Below are 18968 nucleotides of genomic sequence, written 5' to 3'. Positions count from 1 at the left end.
CAAATGCACAATGGCAAAAGTTATATTTGTTTATATATTTAGAATATTTAATGTAGTTGCCCACATTAGCCAGCTGGATAATGGGCCATCTTGTTTCTTGTCTTACAGAGAATGCCCTGTGTAAGGAAAATATTGAGGTTATAGGTTTCAATGCTAAAGACTTAAACTGTTTCTGCAAATGTTTAGACTGACTGTAAATTATGACAGTTGCATTATAATGTCTGGCACAAGATGTTCCTTCAGGGTCTAGGAGGAAGGTAGATAGGTAGGGGACCAGTGTCTTTGGTCGAGCATTTATTTGCTATTTGAATTTTAGGTGGTTAAACAAGCTTGGATTAGCTGTAATCCATCATGAAACTGTTACAAAGGATGAAGGTATGTTCTATTTTAAATTTCTGAAAATTTAGCAAGAATATTTGGATGAGATAGAATGGAAATACAATGTCAAGTTCTATGCATGGTCTTGTCCTAATGAAACCTACTTTGGCATTTAAAATCATCTGAAAATTTGTCGAGGCAGACGTGTTCACACGGACTCACCAACATGGAACAGAGCTTCCCATGCTGGCTAAGAATGCTTTTTACACTTCACCCACACGTTAGCAGCTGTAGGCTTCGCTGACATCTCAAACAGCTGCCAATGCAAATGTTTTATTGCCCCACTCACTGAATTCTTACTCAGAGACATGATCTTGTCATGATCTAGACGGATAACTTTCATCCCACTATTTCCTCTCAGATGTTTTAATATTTCCACCAGGTGTGTGCTGAGGCTAATTACTCTAAGTTTGTGCTAGGAACCTGAATGTCAGATGGGGACACAGGCCATATTTTTAGCTCAGTCTGTAGCTCTCTGGGTTCAAAAGCTACAGGAGTTGAAATCTTCTTAATGATGAAATTACTCCTGAATATTGAGAAGAGGGAAGCTGTAGGTGTCAGGGTCACAGAGTTGATACTATTTCTGAAACGCTTAGACCATATAAAACTTGGCAGTTGAAATGCAGGGAGTTGTATCCTTGGATAACAAAAATTACAAAAGCTTAAATTCAGAAATGGGAAAGCGGCAACTTGATTTAAAACAATAAAGAACTACAACATAAGAGTGTGAAATCAGTATCCTAACCATCTCCTTGGTCCTCTTTTCCATGACATAAATACCCATTGTATATTTGAAGTGCGTTTATAAATTGTGAGGAGAAAAATCACTACATGAAAACCTTCTCCTTAACCCTGGTATGTAAGGCCTTCTGTGATACGGCCTCATGCAAACTTTCAGCTTCGATTTTCACCACACCCCTGAGAACTCCATATACTTGGTTTAGCCTGCACCCTCCACGTGGTATTCCCATTACTCTGTGTGCACCACTGATCGTTTACTTATCCAGTCCTTTCTAGCTCATTATGGCTCCCATGATCAAAATTACTCACTACTGATTTTATGCTCTGTTAGTATATGACTCAACACGTCTTTTGAGGAATTGCTGAGGACAGCTATGGCCAGTCCTCTTCCTATGTATTGGACCCTCTTAAGGGCAGAAACCCTAACATGGCTATTCGTGTTTTCCCCTCTTATGTAATCCCCTGGCACCAGGTAGCTCAGTAGATGAGTCCTTTCTGAATCGATTGGAATTGCAATAGCCAGATGGAAAAAAAACCTCTGCTCATGCATCTTGGAATCGGTGACAACAGTGTTGAAACATTAAGCATTTTCATTTTTGTATAGAATGCTACAGTGAGAGTGAACAGGAAGACCCTGAAATAGCTGTGGAGACACCACCCCCTCCTTACTCTGCGGAGACTTTCTCTCCTTTGGTACGTACCAGCGTGATTAGTCTGTTGGTCACGATGAAATGTGTGGATGTCGTTCCTTTCAGTTGCGTAGAATGTACTTTGACCGGTAAATTTTTAGAATGGGCTCAATTAAAGTGCCTGCCAAAGAGCAAGTACTGTTCTCGGGGTGCTGATCTGGAGCCTTCTCCATAGCATCCCCCAGGTATGACAAACTCAGTGGATTTTTGTGTGACCCACAGATGTGTCATGCTGACAGGACTCATGGTAATGCAAAGGGCTTCTAGGTGATGGGCCAAAGCTTGCAAAGATTTATTTGTTCTGTAATGTTTATTTATACCCTTCTGGTCTTCGGAAAGAAGAAAAGTGCCTGTCCTGGGTGCATGCACTATATCCATGTGAAATGAACATAAAAAGGACGAAGACAGTAGATGAAGAGAAAGCTGGATTCCGAAAGGTATCAGGAGGCCAGGAGTGGGGTCAGTGCATTCAATCTGCACCTGGAATGATTCTGTGTATTCACTAGAGAGAAGTTCAAGTTTGATTCTTATCTTTGGAAGCATCCAACATAAGTTCAGGTTATTAATGGATGTTAAGACTATGGCATGCTGCTTTGTATTTGGATGCTCATTGGCATTGTATTGATGGCCCCTAGAAGGATTCAAGCAGGGATCTTTGAGGAGGTTTATTTACGGTTCTTCTAACTATCATGTGGCAGGACTTAAGTAGATGCGTTAAATATATTTACCCTTCAAATAATCCTGAAAAGTAGTAGTATTTAATCAGCATTTCACTCATTACTAATGAGGCCAAGCATCTCTTCATATCTGTTGGCCTTTTGGATTTTCTGTTTAGTCTGTTAAAATCTTCAGTACAGTTTTAGCTGTCTTACTATTACTATTTTGTATTTATAAAGTTTCTTTATTATTCTATATATTGGTCCTTAGTTAGAAGTAAGGCACATCTCCTTTTCTGCTACATGGCTTTTTTTTTCTTTTTGACTCTGTTTCACGGTTTCTTTTCATAGACAGATATTCTTGATTTCAATGTGTCAGGTTTATCCATTATTTCTGTTGTGGTTTGTGCTTTTGTTTCTGATTTTAAAAATTGTTTCCTATTGCTAGGTCATGAGGAAGTAGATACTGTTATCTTCATTTCATGGATGAGGAAACCGAGGTTCAGAGAAGTAGAATGACCTGGTCACATTTGCAGTATATGGAACACCTGAGATGGGAGCCCTGGTCTGTCTAGCTTTATAGCATATGCTCTTTCCACCTTACTACTGCACTTGTCCATCCATGCACCCAAGTAATTATAGGTTCTGATAGATTACAGCCTCTCCTTCACTTGCCAGACCTCTTTTGCCAGAATTTTCCATGTTGTGTGATGAAGTTTTCATCTTTATTTGTATCTTGCCAGTTTCTGGATGTAGGCTATTAAATAGCTTTTAAATAATGACTTCTATGGTTTTCACCTACTGTCAGTGGAGAATTGTGGTCCCTTTTCTAGTTTATTTGGCTAACAACCAAGTCCAGAAAGAAGTATTTGTTGAATGAGTATGTTTATTAAAATTTCTATGAAATAGGGCTAGCTAAAATTAAGCAAGATATAAATAAATTTAAACTTTGAATCTGGTAAAATTTAGACTGATTTCTGAACTAGACTTACAATATATCCTATGTTAACATATTCATAACTTTTCCTTAGTGTCGTCTTTCTCTTCTTTTAAAATCACTTTCTAAATTTGGAAAAGACTAAATAGATGTGGCTTTCTGGTTTAACAGAGTAGCACGTATATTTGTTTAGTTTCTCTCTGCTTCAGTCTCTCTTCTTTCTGTCTCTGTCTGTCTACCTCTGCCTATTCTGCCTTCTCTCTCTTTCCTATTTTAACCTGTAACACACAATAATTTGGTTGGTCCTCCAACCTTCTCTTCCTGAAATTCTCTCTGCCTCCTACTGTCCCCCCCCCCCCACATACGACTCTGACATGATTTATTTCAGTTCTAAAATACTGTGATTTTCATTTTTATAGTGGCACACTAGCATCGCAGATTACTAAGAGCATTGTCAACCATCTAGAACTCGCCTTGATGAAAGTAAAAACAACCAGATTGTCTTCGTAGATGAGGGATCAGGACTCCATTGCATTACACAATGATGGTCTTGATGTTATAGTAGAAGCTCAGAGAATGCTTGTTTCAAAACAAAGAAATGAAGGGGTGCAGAGGGGGCTGCCAGAAAGTGAGGTCGTTGAAGTGGGAAGTCTTTAGAATTTTCTGAGTCCTCAATCAAATAGTATTTCTTACAGTTTTAAGTTGAGCATTTTCTGGAAGGCCACTAAGGCTAACATTTTTTTTATGAAGAAATATATTGGAAATAGATAAATGTTGAACAGTTAGATTTTATTTTCCTTAGAAACAGAATATGTTCCTCCTGTTCACATATTTTCCAGGCAGATTTTGTTTTTGTTTCCTCTTGTTTCTGAAAAACAGACATGCAAGACACTTGGTTAAAATACCATTTAAGCTTTTTATTTAAACAGATGAAAATTCAAAAATTTCATGGTGACTTTGATCCAGAGCATGAATCAACTCATTTTGTTTTGGCTCAGTCTGGCATAGGCTAGCCATGACTGAGTTATATAAGCCACGGTGGAAAAACTTTTTTTCTCTAAGTTCTTGCTTTAAAAAAAATATTTTGGGTAATGAACTTTCATTTTGGAATGATGACTCAAAAGTGTAAAATAATACTTTCCTGGAAAATTATCTCCCAAAAGTAGACTCTTGAATTGAAAATTTAATTCAGTGTCCAATAATTCTAATTGCTTGCTGCAAACAGTAAGATTTCAGCACCAGACCAATTTGGACCTGTGCTTCTAATGGGTGGGACCACATTCCACAAGACAGTAAAGAACACTTCGGGATTGTCCCTGAGTGAACAAGAGGTTTCTGTTTCTGTTGCTTCTCCTTGAGAAGACTTCACAGGATGGATAGGCATGCATCCAGAGAAAGGAGAAATGGGGACCTTTTGATAGGCTTACTAAAAAAACTGAAAATAGATGGGACTCTGTAGATTTCATTTAGGAAGATGCTTTGTCGAAATCAGTATCCACGATTCCTTGAGATTTATGATTCCTTGAAACCCACAAAAGGGCAGAAAAGGAATTGACTTCATTCACTTTTTAAACTCAATAAGGTTGTAAGTTACAAAGTGACTTAAGAGCTTAACCATCATTAAAACTTTGTTACACATGTTTTTCCTCTAAGTTTAATTATTAAAAGCATTGGTAACCTAACCTATGCTTATATGCTTCTTCATTCATTTAACAAATTTTGTTGAGAGTCACTGTTCTAAATACTTGGGACATGAGTGAATAAAAAAGACAGTGATTTATTTCTTCATGGAGTCAAACTTTTAGTTGAGAGAAACTGCTAATAAATAGTCAACATAATAAGTAAATTATCTGCTGTGTCAGTAGAAGTGGAGCATGGTGGATGAGGGGAGATAAGAGTGCTGGAAGTTGGGCTGTGTTGTGAATAGAATAGCCAGGATAGGCCTGAGTGAGAGCTGAGGTTTGAGCAAAACCACAGAAACGTGGTGTGAGAGGCAGCCAGGTGTTCGGGAAGGAGTCTTCCAAGCAAAGATCTCCTTGGCGCATAGGTGGCAGCGCATGGAAGTCAGTGTCCCTGGAGCAGGATGAGCCAAGGTAAGAATAACAGGAAGTAAGGTTGGAGGGTAGTGGTGGCCGTGCCATGCGGGGCCCGAGGGCCAGTTAAGGACCTTGATGCTTTGGGTTACTTAGGGAGCCTTTGGGAGTTTTGAGCAGAGGAGTGATGTGATCAGTTTCCATCTTAAAAGGACCACTCGGGATACTGTGTGGGGGGAGACTCTGGGAGGCAGGGAGTAGGATAGAAGCAAAGAAAAGGGAGGGTTGCAGTGGTCTAGTGTGAGAGACGGTGGGGATGCAGGTCATGGCATAATTGAAAAATAGAATGGGTGGATTTTGAACTTGGCAGACCACCCAATAGGTGGATCAGATAGGCGGAAAAACGGAGAGGATAAATGTTTATCTTCAACTTCAAACAGCTTCAAACAGCTCCTGCAGATTATTTTAACATGAGGGTCCTCACATTTGATGCTTTTTCGAAGTACAATTCCTTTGGCTCCAAATGATGAGAAAAAAAATCTAAAGCAAACCAAAGAAGCAGTGAGTAAAAACAAACCCTGTAAACTGCGGCTTCTTGGTCGGTGGCAGAGGAAGAAGTCAAAGATTAGACACTGAAAGGGGTTAAGTCAGTTTTAGACACTCACACTTAATCTTGGTAGGATGAATCTCGCACAGTTATTTACAAAACGTCACTTGATCTTTCGCTGCATGTACTCTATAAAATAATAGAAATGCTTGCAAGTGAGATCGTTGTATGAAAAGTTATCAGTGACTTCAAAAACAAGCCAGGTAAAGGTAGAAAGAAAAGTCGTCCTCTCTCCTGAAGATACAGTTATCGCAAGCTCTCTGGTTGACCATTTAACTGACTTCAAGACTTCTGAAGTTAGCGTTTGCATCTCTGCTTCAGCAGTCTAATTCAGGCACCTCCTCTGGAGGTCCCTCACAAGGTATGGGACTGCCCCTGACACCTTACATTCCCACGGCTGCTGCCCTTGTTGGGGCCTGGAGTAGCTCCTGCCCGAGTCATAGAGAGAGTGGGCTATTTTTCTTCCTTGTCTCTAACGTCCCCCTCCTCTTAAAAACCACTTCCAAATTAGTCTTCCCAAAGCGTGGTTCTGATGGTCTTGATTCACCTGCACAGGACCTTCCAGTGGCTCTTCATGGCTTATCAAATTAATTCTCCACTTGTTGGCATGGCATTTAAGGCCCTTGGGTTTACCTCAGGCTGCCATTCCAGTCTTGTTGCTGATTCCTCCTTTGTCAGCAGCCCAGTAAACTGCCCGCTGTCTCCCCAGAACTTTCCAGACTTTCCTGCTCTTGCGCCGTATTGATAAACTTTCTCTGCTTGTGGGAACTGTTTCTCCCACCCCATTCCACTTTCTCCCATTCAAATATGACTTCCCTTAGTAAAGCTTCCCTGGTCCTCTAAATCAGGTTAATCTTGCCCTCTTCTGAACTCTTTATGTTCCTAGTGCATTTTTTTTTTTTTGGAGGGAAGAGGCACCTTTTTTCATAACACATATTTGAAATGAAATAAATATTTTTTTATTGGACCATAAACGGGCAAGTGGATGATTGTAACTTCATCCACGTTCTCTGCAGATTTGTTACTCTACAGGTATTTCCCCATGTGAATTAGAACGTCCCTACTTTACACGTCTCTAGCACTTTCACATGGCTTCGAGGAGGATGGTTTCATTAGACTTTCACATTCTGCATTTAACAAATGAGGAAGCCGAAGAGAAAGAAATAGAACTGTCACAGGTAGCCTTTGCAAGCTGAAGTTCACCTTTTATTAAGAATATCCTTTCCAGTTATCCCATGTGCTCCTTGTGATGAATCTGAGTCAGTCAGGCAGGCAGGCAGCTAATGCATTTTTGTGTGTGTGTCGACCATGTACGAGGTACTGTTGCAGATAAGGGAATGCTGCATTGAACTAGACCGTATCTTTTCCCCAGAGCATCTTAAGTTCTAAGTTGAGGAAGAGGCACAATAAACTTGTGATTCAGACAAATAGTCTTGAGTAACGATAAATACTATGAAGAAGCTAAAATGGGGTGATGTGTTAGGGAGTGACTGGAGTCAAGTTGGGAGGGCATTGCTTTGCCTGTGACAATCAGGGAAGAGCCTGCTGATGTTTCAACTGACACCAAAATGGTGAGAAGGAAGCAGCCAACCAGAAGTCCACAGAGAGGGCCTCTCAGGCAGAAGGCACCTGTTCTCGAGGGATAGAAAGAAAGTTGATGGGACTGGACGGGGAGGTGGAAGGAGATGTAGCTGGGGGGGGGTGTAGATAGGGAGTCCACATAGGCCTTCTCAGCCATAATGAAGACTGTGGCTATTTTTCTACTTGTGATGGGCAGTTCTTAGAGGATTCTCAACAGGGGAATATTGTGATCTGTTTTATGTTTGAGAAACACTCTAATTGTTTGGAAGGTGGCCTGGGATAGAGAGGGGGGTGGGTAATGGTGGGAGGAGGAAGTCAAAGGAATAGGACGGAGAGATAAAGTGTCCTCTGCAAGGTCACTTGGATGGCAGGGATTGGAGTGAGGAGCGGGTCCTCTGTCACCTCATGGCCCAAGATCATGCAGGAGGCCGGAGGATGGGGGGCGGGGGGGGGGGGTTGTGCTCTGCAAAGTCTTTGAGCTTTCAGAGAAATGCTTCCTGCTAGGATACGGTAGAAATACAAACAATACTTCCTAGGGTTTAGCAGCAATTGACTGATCTGTTTTTATTCATGTGGCCAATAAAAGAAAAGAAACCCTGTATACATTCTTTTTTTTCTCACTTGATTTTATTATGTTTAGTCCTAAGTAATTCCTGTATTTTCTTTCTTTTTGTTTTAAATATACTTTGACTAATGTTGCTTAAAATTTATAGGCTGACTCACGTCTTCCTAATTACAGGCTTTTGGTGGCTGTCTCAGACTATTTTTCCCTATGTCAAATTTGTGTTTTTAAACAATTCAAAGAAAAATATTGTAGAGCTGATGAGCATTTGAACTAAGCTTCTTTGATAAATAAAACTATGTAAGTATTGAATCACTGAATTCTACACCTGAAGCTAATATTACAATGTATGTTAACTAACTGGAATTTAAATAAAAATAATCTACAGAAAATGGGAAAAAGTGTGCTGGCTTCGGCAGCACATATCATAAAATAGGAATGGCACAGAGAAGATTAGCATGGCCCCTGTGCAAGGATGATGCGCAAATTTGTGAAGAATATGAGAAAAAGCAGTATTGACTTTTTAATTTAGTTATATATAGTCTCTTCATTAAAACTTAGATTTTTAAAATGTCTTTAATTTTCTCATTAAAAAGTAAAATATTTAAAACCCAAATGTTCTGAAATGAGTGAACCACCATGCAATTATTAACTTCTAATAGATAACACAATAATTTTAAGATTATGAGAACATCTTGTGGGGGTGTTTGCAGTGCAGTCAATAACAGTCACCATAGATCCTGGGATTAAGGTAAATCCTTTGTAGCAATTCTGCAGAGAATTTCAGGGTGCTCCTCAGAAAGAGGCTGAACTGTTCTGGGCTGTTTTTCTTCTAGACCACTTTGTAATGGTATTAATTTGTTAGCAACTGTGGGTCACGTATAGATGTAAAACACAGAGATGCAAAAATAACTACAAAACGGCCTATTCTCAAGTCGCTCACCAAAAAAAAGATGAACAAGTCAATCGGTGGTTACGGTATGAGTTGACAAATAAACTGACATTCCGCCTGGTGTGACAGAAGTAAGCCCGGGAGCACCAGGCAGAGGTAGCCATCTTGCTCTGAGGCCACCGAAGGATGTGGAGCCAGTCCTTGAACTGATACTGAAGGATGGGCGCGTGTTCATCACACAGGGGTGGGGTGAAGAGGAGAGACTGTCGTTTCTTTCTACCTTCATTTGATTTGCTGTGAGAAGTTTTATGAGTATAGTACATGGATGGTTCATAGAAGGCACTGAGCTAAATGTTCTCTGTTTGACTTGTGGCTTTTGGTTCCTACAGAATGGTAGAAATACGAAAGCATGATGTAGCACCACAGTATCTATTTATAAAGTACATTTTCATGTTCCTTCCTCTGTCACAGCATTCCAGGTTCACGTTGATTCATATTTTGTTCATCTCTCTTCTGACAAAAACTCGTTCTGACCTGATACACATCGTTTTTTTTTTCTCATTTTCTTTTCCCTTCTCTCTTGTTCTTCCTTTTTTCCCCTTGCTCACTCTTTTCTCCCTTTAAAAATCAATTTTGTAGTTGTTACATGGAGCAAGAGCAAAGACAGTGGATTGAAAGCATTTGAGTTGTGTGTGTTGGGAGTAGTACCTCAAAAAGGAATATACTTCCCCAAAGTTTCTGATGTTCAATGAACATGTCTTTCCTTGGTCCTCAAGGACCTTTCCTTGAGGTCCAAAAAAGTTTGTGGAAAGTGCCACAGCAGTGATGTGTGCAGGCTTTTGCTTAAACAGCCCATTTGCTATAATCAAATTACAGTAGTATCCGCAAGGGCAACAGGAAAAGCTTGCACATGCTCTCTTTTCAGAAAAGGAGGCTGAGGGGCGCCTGGGTGGCGCAGTCGGTTGGGCGTCCGACTTCAGCCAGGTCACGATCTCGCGGTCTGTGAGTTCGAGCCCCGCGTCGGGCTCTGGGCTGATGGCTCAGAGCCTGGAGCCTGTTTCCGATTCTGTGTCTCCCTCTCTCTCTGCCCCTCCCCCGTTCATGCTCTGTCTCTCTCTGTCTCAAAAATAAATAAACGTTGGAAAAAAAAAAGAAAAGGAGGCTGACTCCACCAAAGCCAAGTTTTACTAAAATAGCTCACAATAGGGGAACATGTCAGGACTGGGCCTGAATGGTATTTTTGTTAATATGTATTTTGTAGCTCATTCTAATGAGTAAACCAGTCTTGGCATTTATTCGACAGCTTGGGGGGTGGCCGTATGCACTCTCTCCTCTAGATAACTAAGGTTTTATTTAGTGAATTGCAAATCTTTGATCTTTTAGTTGTTAAATCGTCTCCGTGATTTAAGGCAACCGATTCCTCAACTCACTGACACATTCTTGAATGGAAAGTTTTATGTCTGTGCAAATACATTGCTAATAAGATGTACGTGGTGAGTTAATATCTCAACTGGCTATTTTAATGTCATGCTACTAAAAAGTGGATCTATCGATTGTTTGACAACGTATGTCTAGTATTCAGCAAACTGGGCACACGTTGGGTAAATACTGGCTGTTCCCATCAGAACACAGAGTTTAGAATCTGCAAAATGTCCCCAATATATTCTTGGGGACGTACTGGTTGGGAACAAAATCAACCATTCTGAATTAGTTGCAATGATTCTGAGATTTGGGGGAGAAAATCCTAGTTTGTTCTCTGGCTTCTCACTAGCAATTTTTTTTCCTACCACTTCTTTGGACTTTTGAATGCTTGAGATTGACATAGTGTCCCACAGGATGACATAATAAAACTGAACTATAAGATGCCTTTTCTGTCTCATCTGCCATTGGAGATACAGGGTGACCCATAGAGCACTGTTGTCTCTGTTGTCTAGATTTTTGGATTCTATTGACCAATAAAATTAAAAATGAAGGAACAACATATGGTTGCCAGATCTTTATTTAGCTATGTAGGACATTAAAAAAAACTTAAAAAAGACAAAACTAATATCTACCATCACCATTTTCCAAAAAGGAAGGCATATATTTTACCATCAAAATGAATCAAGGATAAAATCTCAGAATAAATGGAGTCCTTTCCAACGCAGTGATTGGCGATGCTGCGTTGATGTTTTCTCCGTGGACAGATGAGCATTTTGCCGAAGAATGTTATTCACTCTTGCATTGTGTGTTAGGATCTGCTTTCAGAAGATCCTATATCATCAACCCACTTCTCATAGTCTAGGTACAGTTTTTGGTTTCTTTTTAATGAATGAAGAGCTTGCAAATGGATTCTTGTCTTTTTTGGTGAAAGTTTATTAAAGGTTTTAAATTATTAAAGAGCTAGTGAGTTAACGTGATTTCATCTATGTAGTTATGAGTGGTTGCTGGGCATGTACTAAAGAATGTGACTCTCCATGATATTGGAGGGCTTAAATATATGTACTTTGTCTACATCCATGGTCTTCACTCAGTATTTTGCTTCCTGTCTGGCGTCTGCTTTTGCTGAAACTTTTCTTTCTGTGAATTCTTTTTCTTAATTACCTTTGTCAAGACTTGTTGCTCAATCAGTGAGAATACAGTGATAGATTACAATCTACTCTTTGCTCAAAATATCCTTCAATATTTCAAAGAATTCCCCAAAGAGGCTTTTTACATTTCTAGGGAGCATTGAAGATAGGGTAAATTGTGTCATGGAGATCTTTCAGATCCTAAAACAGAGAATTCAGAGTTCTACAAATCGGTTTTGGAAAATGGCATCATAGTTCTTGGTTCTTGTCACATGGATATAAATATCATACATTTTTCTTTCGATTCTTTTTTTAAACTAGTTTAGTTTTTTTAATATCTTCTTTAAGAAGACATTACAGCATACAACTGAACCCCCAGCATGTTAGTTAAACATGGGCTGTAGATCCATAAGTAGTAGGATGGAATTTAAATTTAAATTTAATCTTGGGGCGCCTGGGTGGCTCAGTTGGTTAAGCATCCAACTTCGGCTCAGGTCATGATCTCACAGTTCATGAGTTCAAGCCCCATGTCAGGCTCTGTGCTGACAGCTCAGAGCCTGGAGCCTGCTTCAGATTCTGTATCTCCCTCTCTCTCTGCTCCTCCCTGCTCACACACTATCTCTCAAAAATAAATCAAGATTAAAAAAATTAAAAAAAATTTAATCTTAACCCCACTCCTTTTGGCAACTAATGGAAATACAGAATACAAACAGATGAATTATCTGTCAGTGTATTTTATCAAGTCTTTGTAACAGTTTCATAACGAACTTTGCTGTGATCTGTTAAAGAGTCTTCAAATTAAATAATGACGATGCTTAAAAATTGTAATTTTTCCCTTATAGCAAACTTAACTCAAACAGAACAAAAAGGGATTGTACTAACAATCCTCACATGAAGTCTGAGAATGAATGTCTTGTGCACGGTCAACGCAGCTATTTCTGTATCACTGAGATATAAAGTTAAATGTGGTATCTTCAGCTGTTTGAATAAAAAAGGGGGGGTATTTTAATTTTTTTTATTAAGATGAAATTTATTATCAGATTGGTTTCCATACAACACCCAGTGCTCATCCCAATAGGTGCCCTCCTCAGTACCCATCACCCACTTTCCCCTCCCTCCCACCCCCCATCAACCCTCAGTTTATTCTCAGTTTTTAAGAGTCTCCTATGGTTTGGCTCCCTCCCTCTCTAACCTCTTTTTTTTTTTCTTCCCTCCCCATTGTCTTCTGGTAAGTTTCTCAGGATCCACATAAGAGTGAACACATATGGTATCTGTCTTTCTCTGTATGACTTATTTCACTTAGCATCACACTCTCCAGTTCCATCCACGTTGCTGCAAAAGGCCATATTTCATTCTTTCTCATTGCCGCGTAGTATTCCATTGTGTATATAAACCACAATTCCTTTATCCATTCATCAGTTGATGGACATTTAGGCTCTTTCTGTAGTTTGGCTATTGTTGAAAGTGCTGCTATAAACATTGGGGTACAAGTGCCCCTATGCATCAGCACTCCTGTATCAGAAAGGGGGGTTTTAAATACAAGAACAAAAAAGCTTTTATTCTGAATCATAGTTGGTAAGACAAATGAAAAAAAACAAAAAACAAAACCCAAAACGTGTGAATGGTTTTTTAAAATGATTTGTTACTAATAATTTGTTTTTGACACACTGGGGTACCTTCACTGAGAATGGAGAGTAGAGAATGCTGGTTGAATCATGATTTATTTTATTCACTTTTGGTTTTTTTTTGTGAAACAGGCTACACAGCAGGCATCTTCATCTTCACCCAAACTGAGGGACACGTCACGTTCTTCCTCTTCCTTGGAAAATACAGAAAAGACACACAGCAGTTTGGCCTCCTCCTTATCTAGAGAAAGACAGTCCTGGATCGACATAGTTAATAGTTCTGCTGCTGCTGACGATGAGGGACAGTCTATAACACTTGCCGTGAATGTTCACTCACCTGCACCCTCAGAGGCAAACAGTCGCAAAGCCCTGGAAAACAGCTGTGCCACATCAGAAAGTGAATTTTTGAACTCTTTGTCTAGTGATGACACTTCTTCATTGAGTAGCAACCTGGACCATCTTACTGTCCCAGACAAGCCCACTGGATCAAAGATGGCGGACAGAGGTAAACCAAGATGTTGTTTACTCTTCTCTAGAGAGCGAATATTTGTGTATAGATGTGGAACTCGAAGGTTAATTCGTAAAAAGAACATTTAAAGGCATGAATGATAATTCAATAATTAAACAGTCAGGTGGGGCTAAGCGCAGGGGTTACTTCTGAAAAGGAGTGTATGTGGAAGATTCCAGCTTCAAGGCCATTAATCACCCACTGTAAGTGTTACTGGCCAAATGCTTACAGGTATGAGACATGGGATTTCCCACCAATCTGAGGAAACCCTTGACTCCTTTTTGGTCCCATGTCCTATGCTCTGGAGCCTGTGGTGATTAGATCAGGATTTTGTAAATTGATACTTATAACATTGTCTTTGTGGCTCCAAACAAATGGAGAGCCATCACCTTCCCTGGACCATGACCACAGTCAAGGTCTGGGTCCTTGCTGGTTGGCTTCTGAAGGTGCCCGTGTGGTTGAAAGGAAGACAGACAACTTTCATGCACTTTGGAAGGCAGCACTAGAACTTTCAAACACAAAGGTGAGCACAGTTTATGCTTTTGAAATAAAATAATTTAAGTCTTAGCAAAGGAAAGAGTTAATGGAGTATAGAGATTAATAATGCAAACTTTCTTTTTTTTAAAAAAAATTTAATGGTTATTTTATTTTTGAGAGAGAGATACAGAATGCAAGCAGGGGAGGGGCAGAGAGGGAGGGAGACACAGAATCTGAAGCAGGTTCCGGGTTCTGAACGCTCAGCACAGAGCCCGACGTGGGCCTTGAACTCACAAACCGTGAGATCATGACCTGAGCCGAAGTCAGATGCTTAACTGACTGAGCCACCCAGGCGTCCCTATAATGTGAACTTCCTTAATACTCTGTGATAATTGGTCTTTATCTTTTGTTCAGACAAGCTTTTTTGTTTGTTTGTTTGTTTTGTTTTCAATCATGATGCATCTTTTTGGATAGTCTGTACCTTATTTATTTATTCAGGTATAAAACAAGCTTACCTGATCAAAAGATACTGAGCAATGAGAGAACGTTGTTTGGTTTGTATTTTTTTCAGTGTACTAGTGAGAAAAAGTTGACCAGTGAAATTCTCAGGATAACATTTCTAGAGTGGCCCGAAAACACAGATGGCTGCTCTCCCCTCTTCCCTAGCCTGATCAGGGAAAGTTTCTTTCAGTCCTCAAATCTCCAGATAATACCCATTAATTTAATGTTTGGTGTCAGGGTAATTTGAGCCAAGTATCACAACTGCAGGCCCAGTTGTGTGTGTATGTGTGTATGTGTACACAGTATTTTGAAATATACAAATTGGAACGCTCAGGCTGGGGACTCCACTTGCCCAGTCACCACGGTTGTCACCACTGCATGTGACCTTATCCAAATACTTCACGCAGTTGAGTTACCTGCCTGGCTACTCATGGCATTTTTTGCTTAATCCCCCTAATTTTAGGCCTGTGATCTACTTTACATTTGAAAAAGTGGAGTGAATGAAGTAATTGGTGAAATTACTCGTATGTCTTACTCCTATGAAATTACGCCTGTGTCTATAGGCGAAGGAAGTGGGACAAGGAGGAGAATGGAAACAGCAATGAGGAGTATGGGGGGAGTCACAAGTGACCTCTGAAGAATGGAAAACAGTAGACACAAGCTGGCCTCTGGTTTCAGAGGTGCTGTTGTGTAGAAGAAATGTTGGGCGTAATCTCTGTCTCCTTGGAAGTAAAAACCGATGCAGATTGTGTGGCTAGTGGCGCAAGTAAAAAGGAGGTAGTTTGAAATGCAGCGTAAGAAACTTCTTTTTAATTGGGGCACCTGGGTGACTCAGTTGGTTGAGAGTCTTGATTTTAGTGCAGCTCATGATCCAGAGTCATGGGATCAAGCCCGCGTGGGGCTCTGTGCAGAGTGTGGAGCCTGCTTAAGATTCTCTCGCTCTCTGCTCCTCTTCCTCCCCAGCCCCAACCCAGCTTGCATGCACGTGTGCCCCCCTCTCTAAAAAAAAAAAAAAAAAGTTTCTTTTTTATGTTGAAAACAGTTCAAAATTGAATGGGTTTCTTGGAAAGTAGTGCATTCCTTGTCGTTGGAGGTTTTTCCTCATTCTGAGCCAACCATTTTCATTGGGTTTTAATTGCATATCACCTATTGATCACAATTTTTCTTCTTACAAAGATACGCCGAAGAGAGGATTTAAGTATCTTGAACTGGATGGCCTCTAACTTGATACTTGGAAGAGGCTTCCAGATACAAGGCTGCTTGAACTAAAGAAAATCATGCAAAGTAGCACATCTATTATTTTCTAGGTGAAAACTCTTACTTTACTCATGGGGCCATGCGTAGAACTAAAACCTGTCATGTATGCACACGTGCACGCGTGCTCTGTCTCTCTTACACACACACACACACACACACACACACACCCCATCCCCAAATGAGGATGGCTTTAAAAGCAAAATAGAGAATAAAATTCCATTTGCATTCTTTGCTAAGAGATGACCCTGCGGATTAAGTTTTTCTTTAGGACAAATAACCTGTGAGTCATGAGAAGATGCACGCAGCTCTTGTCCATGTCATTCTGGGAGTGCAGGGGCTGCAGAGCTGGCTGGGGACCAATGTCTCTTTTAGTCTAAGGAAGAAGAAACCTGGTATTTTTAAATTTTGAGTTAAGTGCAGATTGACTGACAAAATCTCTGTGCTTCCTCAGACTGCTTGACATGAAGGTATTCCTCTCAGTAGAAAGGAGGAGAAAATAAAAGTATTTTTCCCTCACCAATGTGTTGGCAGTTGCCATATGTTACAAAATTTTTGCTGATGATCTTCCCCTGCTGCTGGGGATTTGGTTAAATTCCCAGAAGAGTTAAACCACATAAAGTCATTGCTATGGAAACGGAGACCAGGTCTTTTTTTGCGTTTGTGATGATTTGCTGTTGAGTAATCAGTCTGCATATTATGCTTTTTTTTTTTTTTTAACGTGTGTGTTGGAGAATAAGGTAGCTTTTCACTTCTGTGGCTTCTAAAAATTATTCTTTTTAGCTGCAAATTAAAAAAGGAAAAGCCCTGAAGTTCCTGTGTCTGAAATATTGTTCAGGGTGTTTTTATGACAGGGATTGGAATGTCAACACAGTCCAAAACAGGAGTTAGGATTTTAGATTAAGTCGCAGTCTCAAGATGTATTTGCTGGAGAATGAGGCTTGTATCCTAGAAAAGATTCTTCTAGGTTACTGCGTCCTGAAAGAAGCAGACAGCGTGCATTACAGCCTTCTTTAATTTTGACAATGAGAGAAATATTTTGCAGTTAGGCAATTACAATTGTGGTTGCTAGAATTTTATACTGAATTTAAGTGGCTTTTTAGACATCTCTTCCCTGTGGTGTGAGCTAATAAAAAAATGCAGGGTGTTAATTGCATCCTACTGCCTTTCTGCTTTGGGAGTTCCAGAGTTCCAGAGCTATCCAGATTCCTCACAGAGTCTTTCCACAAAGCACAGTGGGAAAAGAGGCGATGGGGTCAGTGGAATAGTCCTCTCAGCTTGGTTTTACACTGTATCGTTTCCTTCTTTTGTGAGAGGTTACTTGGCCTGGTACTTATGCCTCTGTGATAATGACTCACATGTATGTCTCTATTTACTTTATGCTGACAATGTGGAGATGATTTTATGTATGCTTACATAAAGGGTATGGAGTGACCACACCCTGGATGCTGAAAAGCTGAATAACCACTAATAAGACTAACGCTCAATTTATGTAAATAAATGGTCAAGTAAAAGGCCAGTCAGAATCAATCTGGGCATCATGTTGACTTAAAAGAATTTTTAGTGAAGAGACAGGCATACTAGAGCATGCATGACATCTCAAGAATGGGACATAAATGAACCAGATTTTAAGAGTTAGTAAACATTACCAAAATTTTTACACAATCTGAGTGCAGACAGGATGGATGCTACATTATTTTAGTTAGCTACTTCAGATGTTGCTGTAGAAATGATGTGGCATGTCTCTTTAGGAAGCAAGAGGATAATTAAAAAAACGTTGGATACTGAAGTCCATTCAATTTAGCCTTATTTTTTTGACTACCTAACATGTACTCATGACCGTGTCCTACCAGGAAGACACAGACAAAGAAGATAAAACTTCTGGCCTAAAAATTTTAACATCTGATGGGGAGAGTGGGAGGAATAAGACTTATTTAACAAAAGAAAGCAAAGTAAGTGCCACAGAGAGATAGAAGGTACCTGAGGGATTTAAAGGAGAGCAGGCGTTCGAAACAGAGAAGGTCACATCTAAGTAATCTGTGATCCAGGTGGGAGGGTCTGCACACAGAGAGGGGGGCCGTAAGAAAGAGGGATGGAAAAGAAATTTGGATGATGTTGAATGCTGGGCTGGTCGTTAATTTATTTCAGTAGATCGTGGATGATTGTTTCTGGTCAGCGTACTCATATAATGAAAACAATACCTTAGAAAAATTATGTCTACTTTAGAATGTGGGGTAGACACATATAAGGGGACACAGGAAATTGGAAGAGTGGGGAAACTTCTAGAGTAGCTGGGGTGGCAGTGGAAATGGGAAGCAAAGGAGAAACTAAAGGGTTTCTATAGTATGCCTGTCAAGGTGAAGAGCGCTTGCTCTTTGTATCTCTATTACTTAATTCGGTCCCTGGATTTCCCAGGGATCCCATTTTTTGAACTATAATTTGAGAAGTGATCCCAAAATAGGGATAAATATTTATGATAGGATAAATCATGAATCTATGTCTCTCTCTCTCTAGGCTTATTTCTGCAGCTCTCTAGTCTTTTACTGATGTTTTATCTTCTGCTTTGATGGTAGAGGAGTTAGATTCTCCCTTTATAGCATGCTTTATTATTCAGTAGAACATTACTCTCCTTTGCATGATCTTCCAGGTAAATTTTTGGATTTGATTTTCAAGTTTAATTTAAAAAATCACATTTGGATTTTGATTAAAATTTTCTTGGCCTTTTTAGATTAATTTGCTATCTTTCAATCATCGAGGCATTTCATCTATGAACATGGTATATTTCTCCATTCAGGTCATTTTATGATTTTAAGTACAGTGTTTTTCTTATAAGTCTAGCATATATCTTACTGAGTTTGTTCTTAGACCTTTTATAATTTTTCTTGCATTTGTGAATGGAGTCCTTTTATTCCATTTTTAAAATAATTATTATTGCTGTTGTGGAAATAGAAGGTTTTTAATTACATGTTTGTCTTACA

General features: G+C 39.7%; 1 protein-coding gene and 1 non-coding gene across 2 annotated transcripts in view; both read left to right on the top strand.

The window, feature by feature from the left end:
• The window catches only part of IPCEF1 (interaction protein for cytohesin exchange factors 1), a 76265-nt gene that overhangs the window by 32002 nt on the left and 25295 nt on the right, over nucleotides 1–18968 (top strand). The window contains exons 5-7 of the mRNA XM_043592640.1: nucleotides 317–375; nucleotides 1724–1812; nucleotides 13383–13755. Coding sequence (XP_043448575.1) covers nucleotides 317–375; nucleotides 1724–1812; nucleotides 13383–13755 — 521 coding nt within the window. The remainder of the gene's footprint in view (nucleotides 1–316; nucleotides 376–1723; nucleotides 1813–13382; nucleotides 13756–18968) is intronic.
• LOC122490654 lies at nucleotides 8588–8694 on the top strand. The gene has a single exon (XR_006299198.1). It is a non-coding gene; the product is annotated as a U6 spliceosomal RNA (small nuclear RNA).

Source organism: Prionailurus bengalensis, chromosome B2 (assembly GCF_016509475.1).
Source record: "Prionailurus bengalensis isolate Pbe53 chromosome B2, Fcat_Pben_1.1_paternal_pri, whole genome shotgun sequence".
NCBI classification, from domain to species: domain Eukaryota; kingdom Metazoa; phylum Chordata; class Mammalia; order Carnivora; family Felidae; genus Prionailurus; species Prionailurus bengalensis.
The sequence above is the reverse complement of the archived record's forward strand: the minus strand, read 5'-3'. Positions and strand labels throughout refer to the sequence as shown.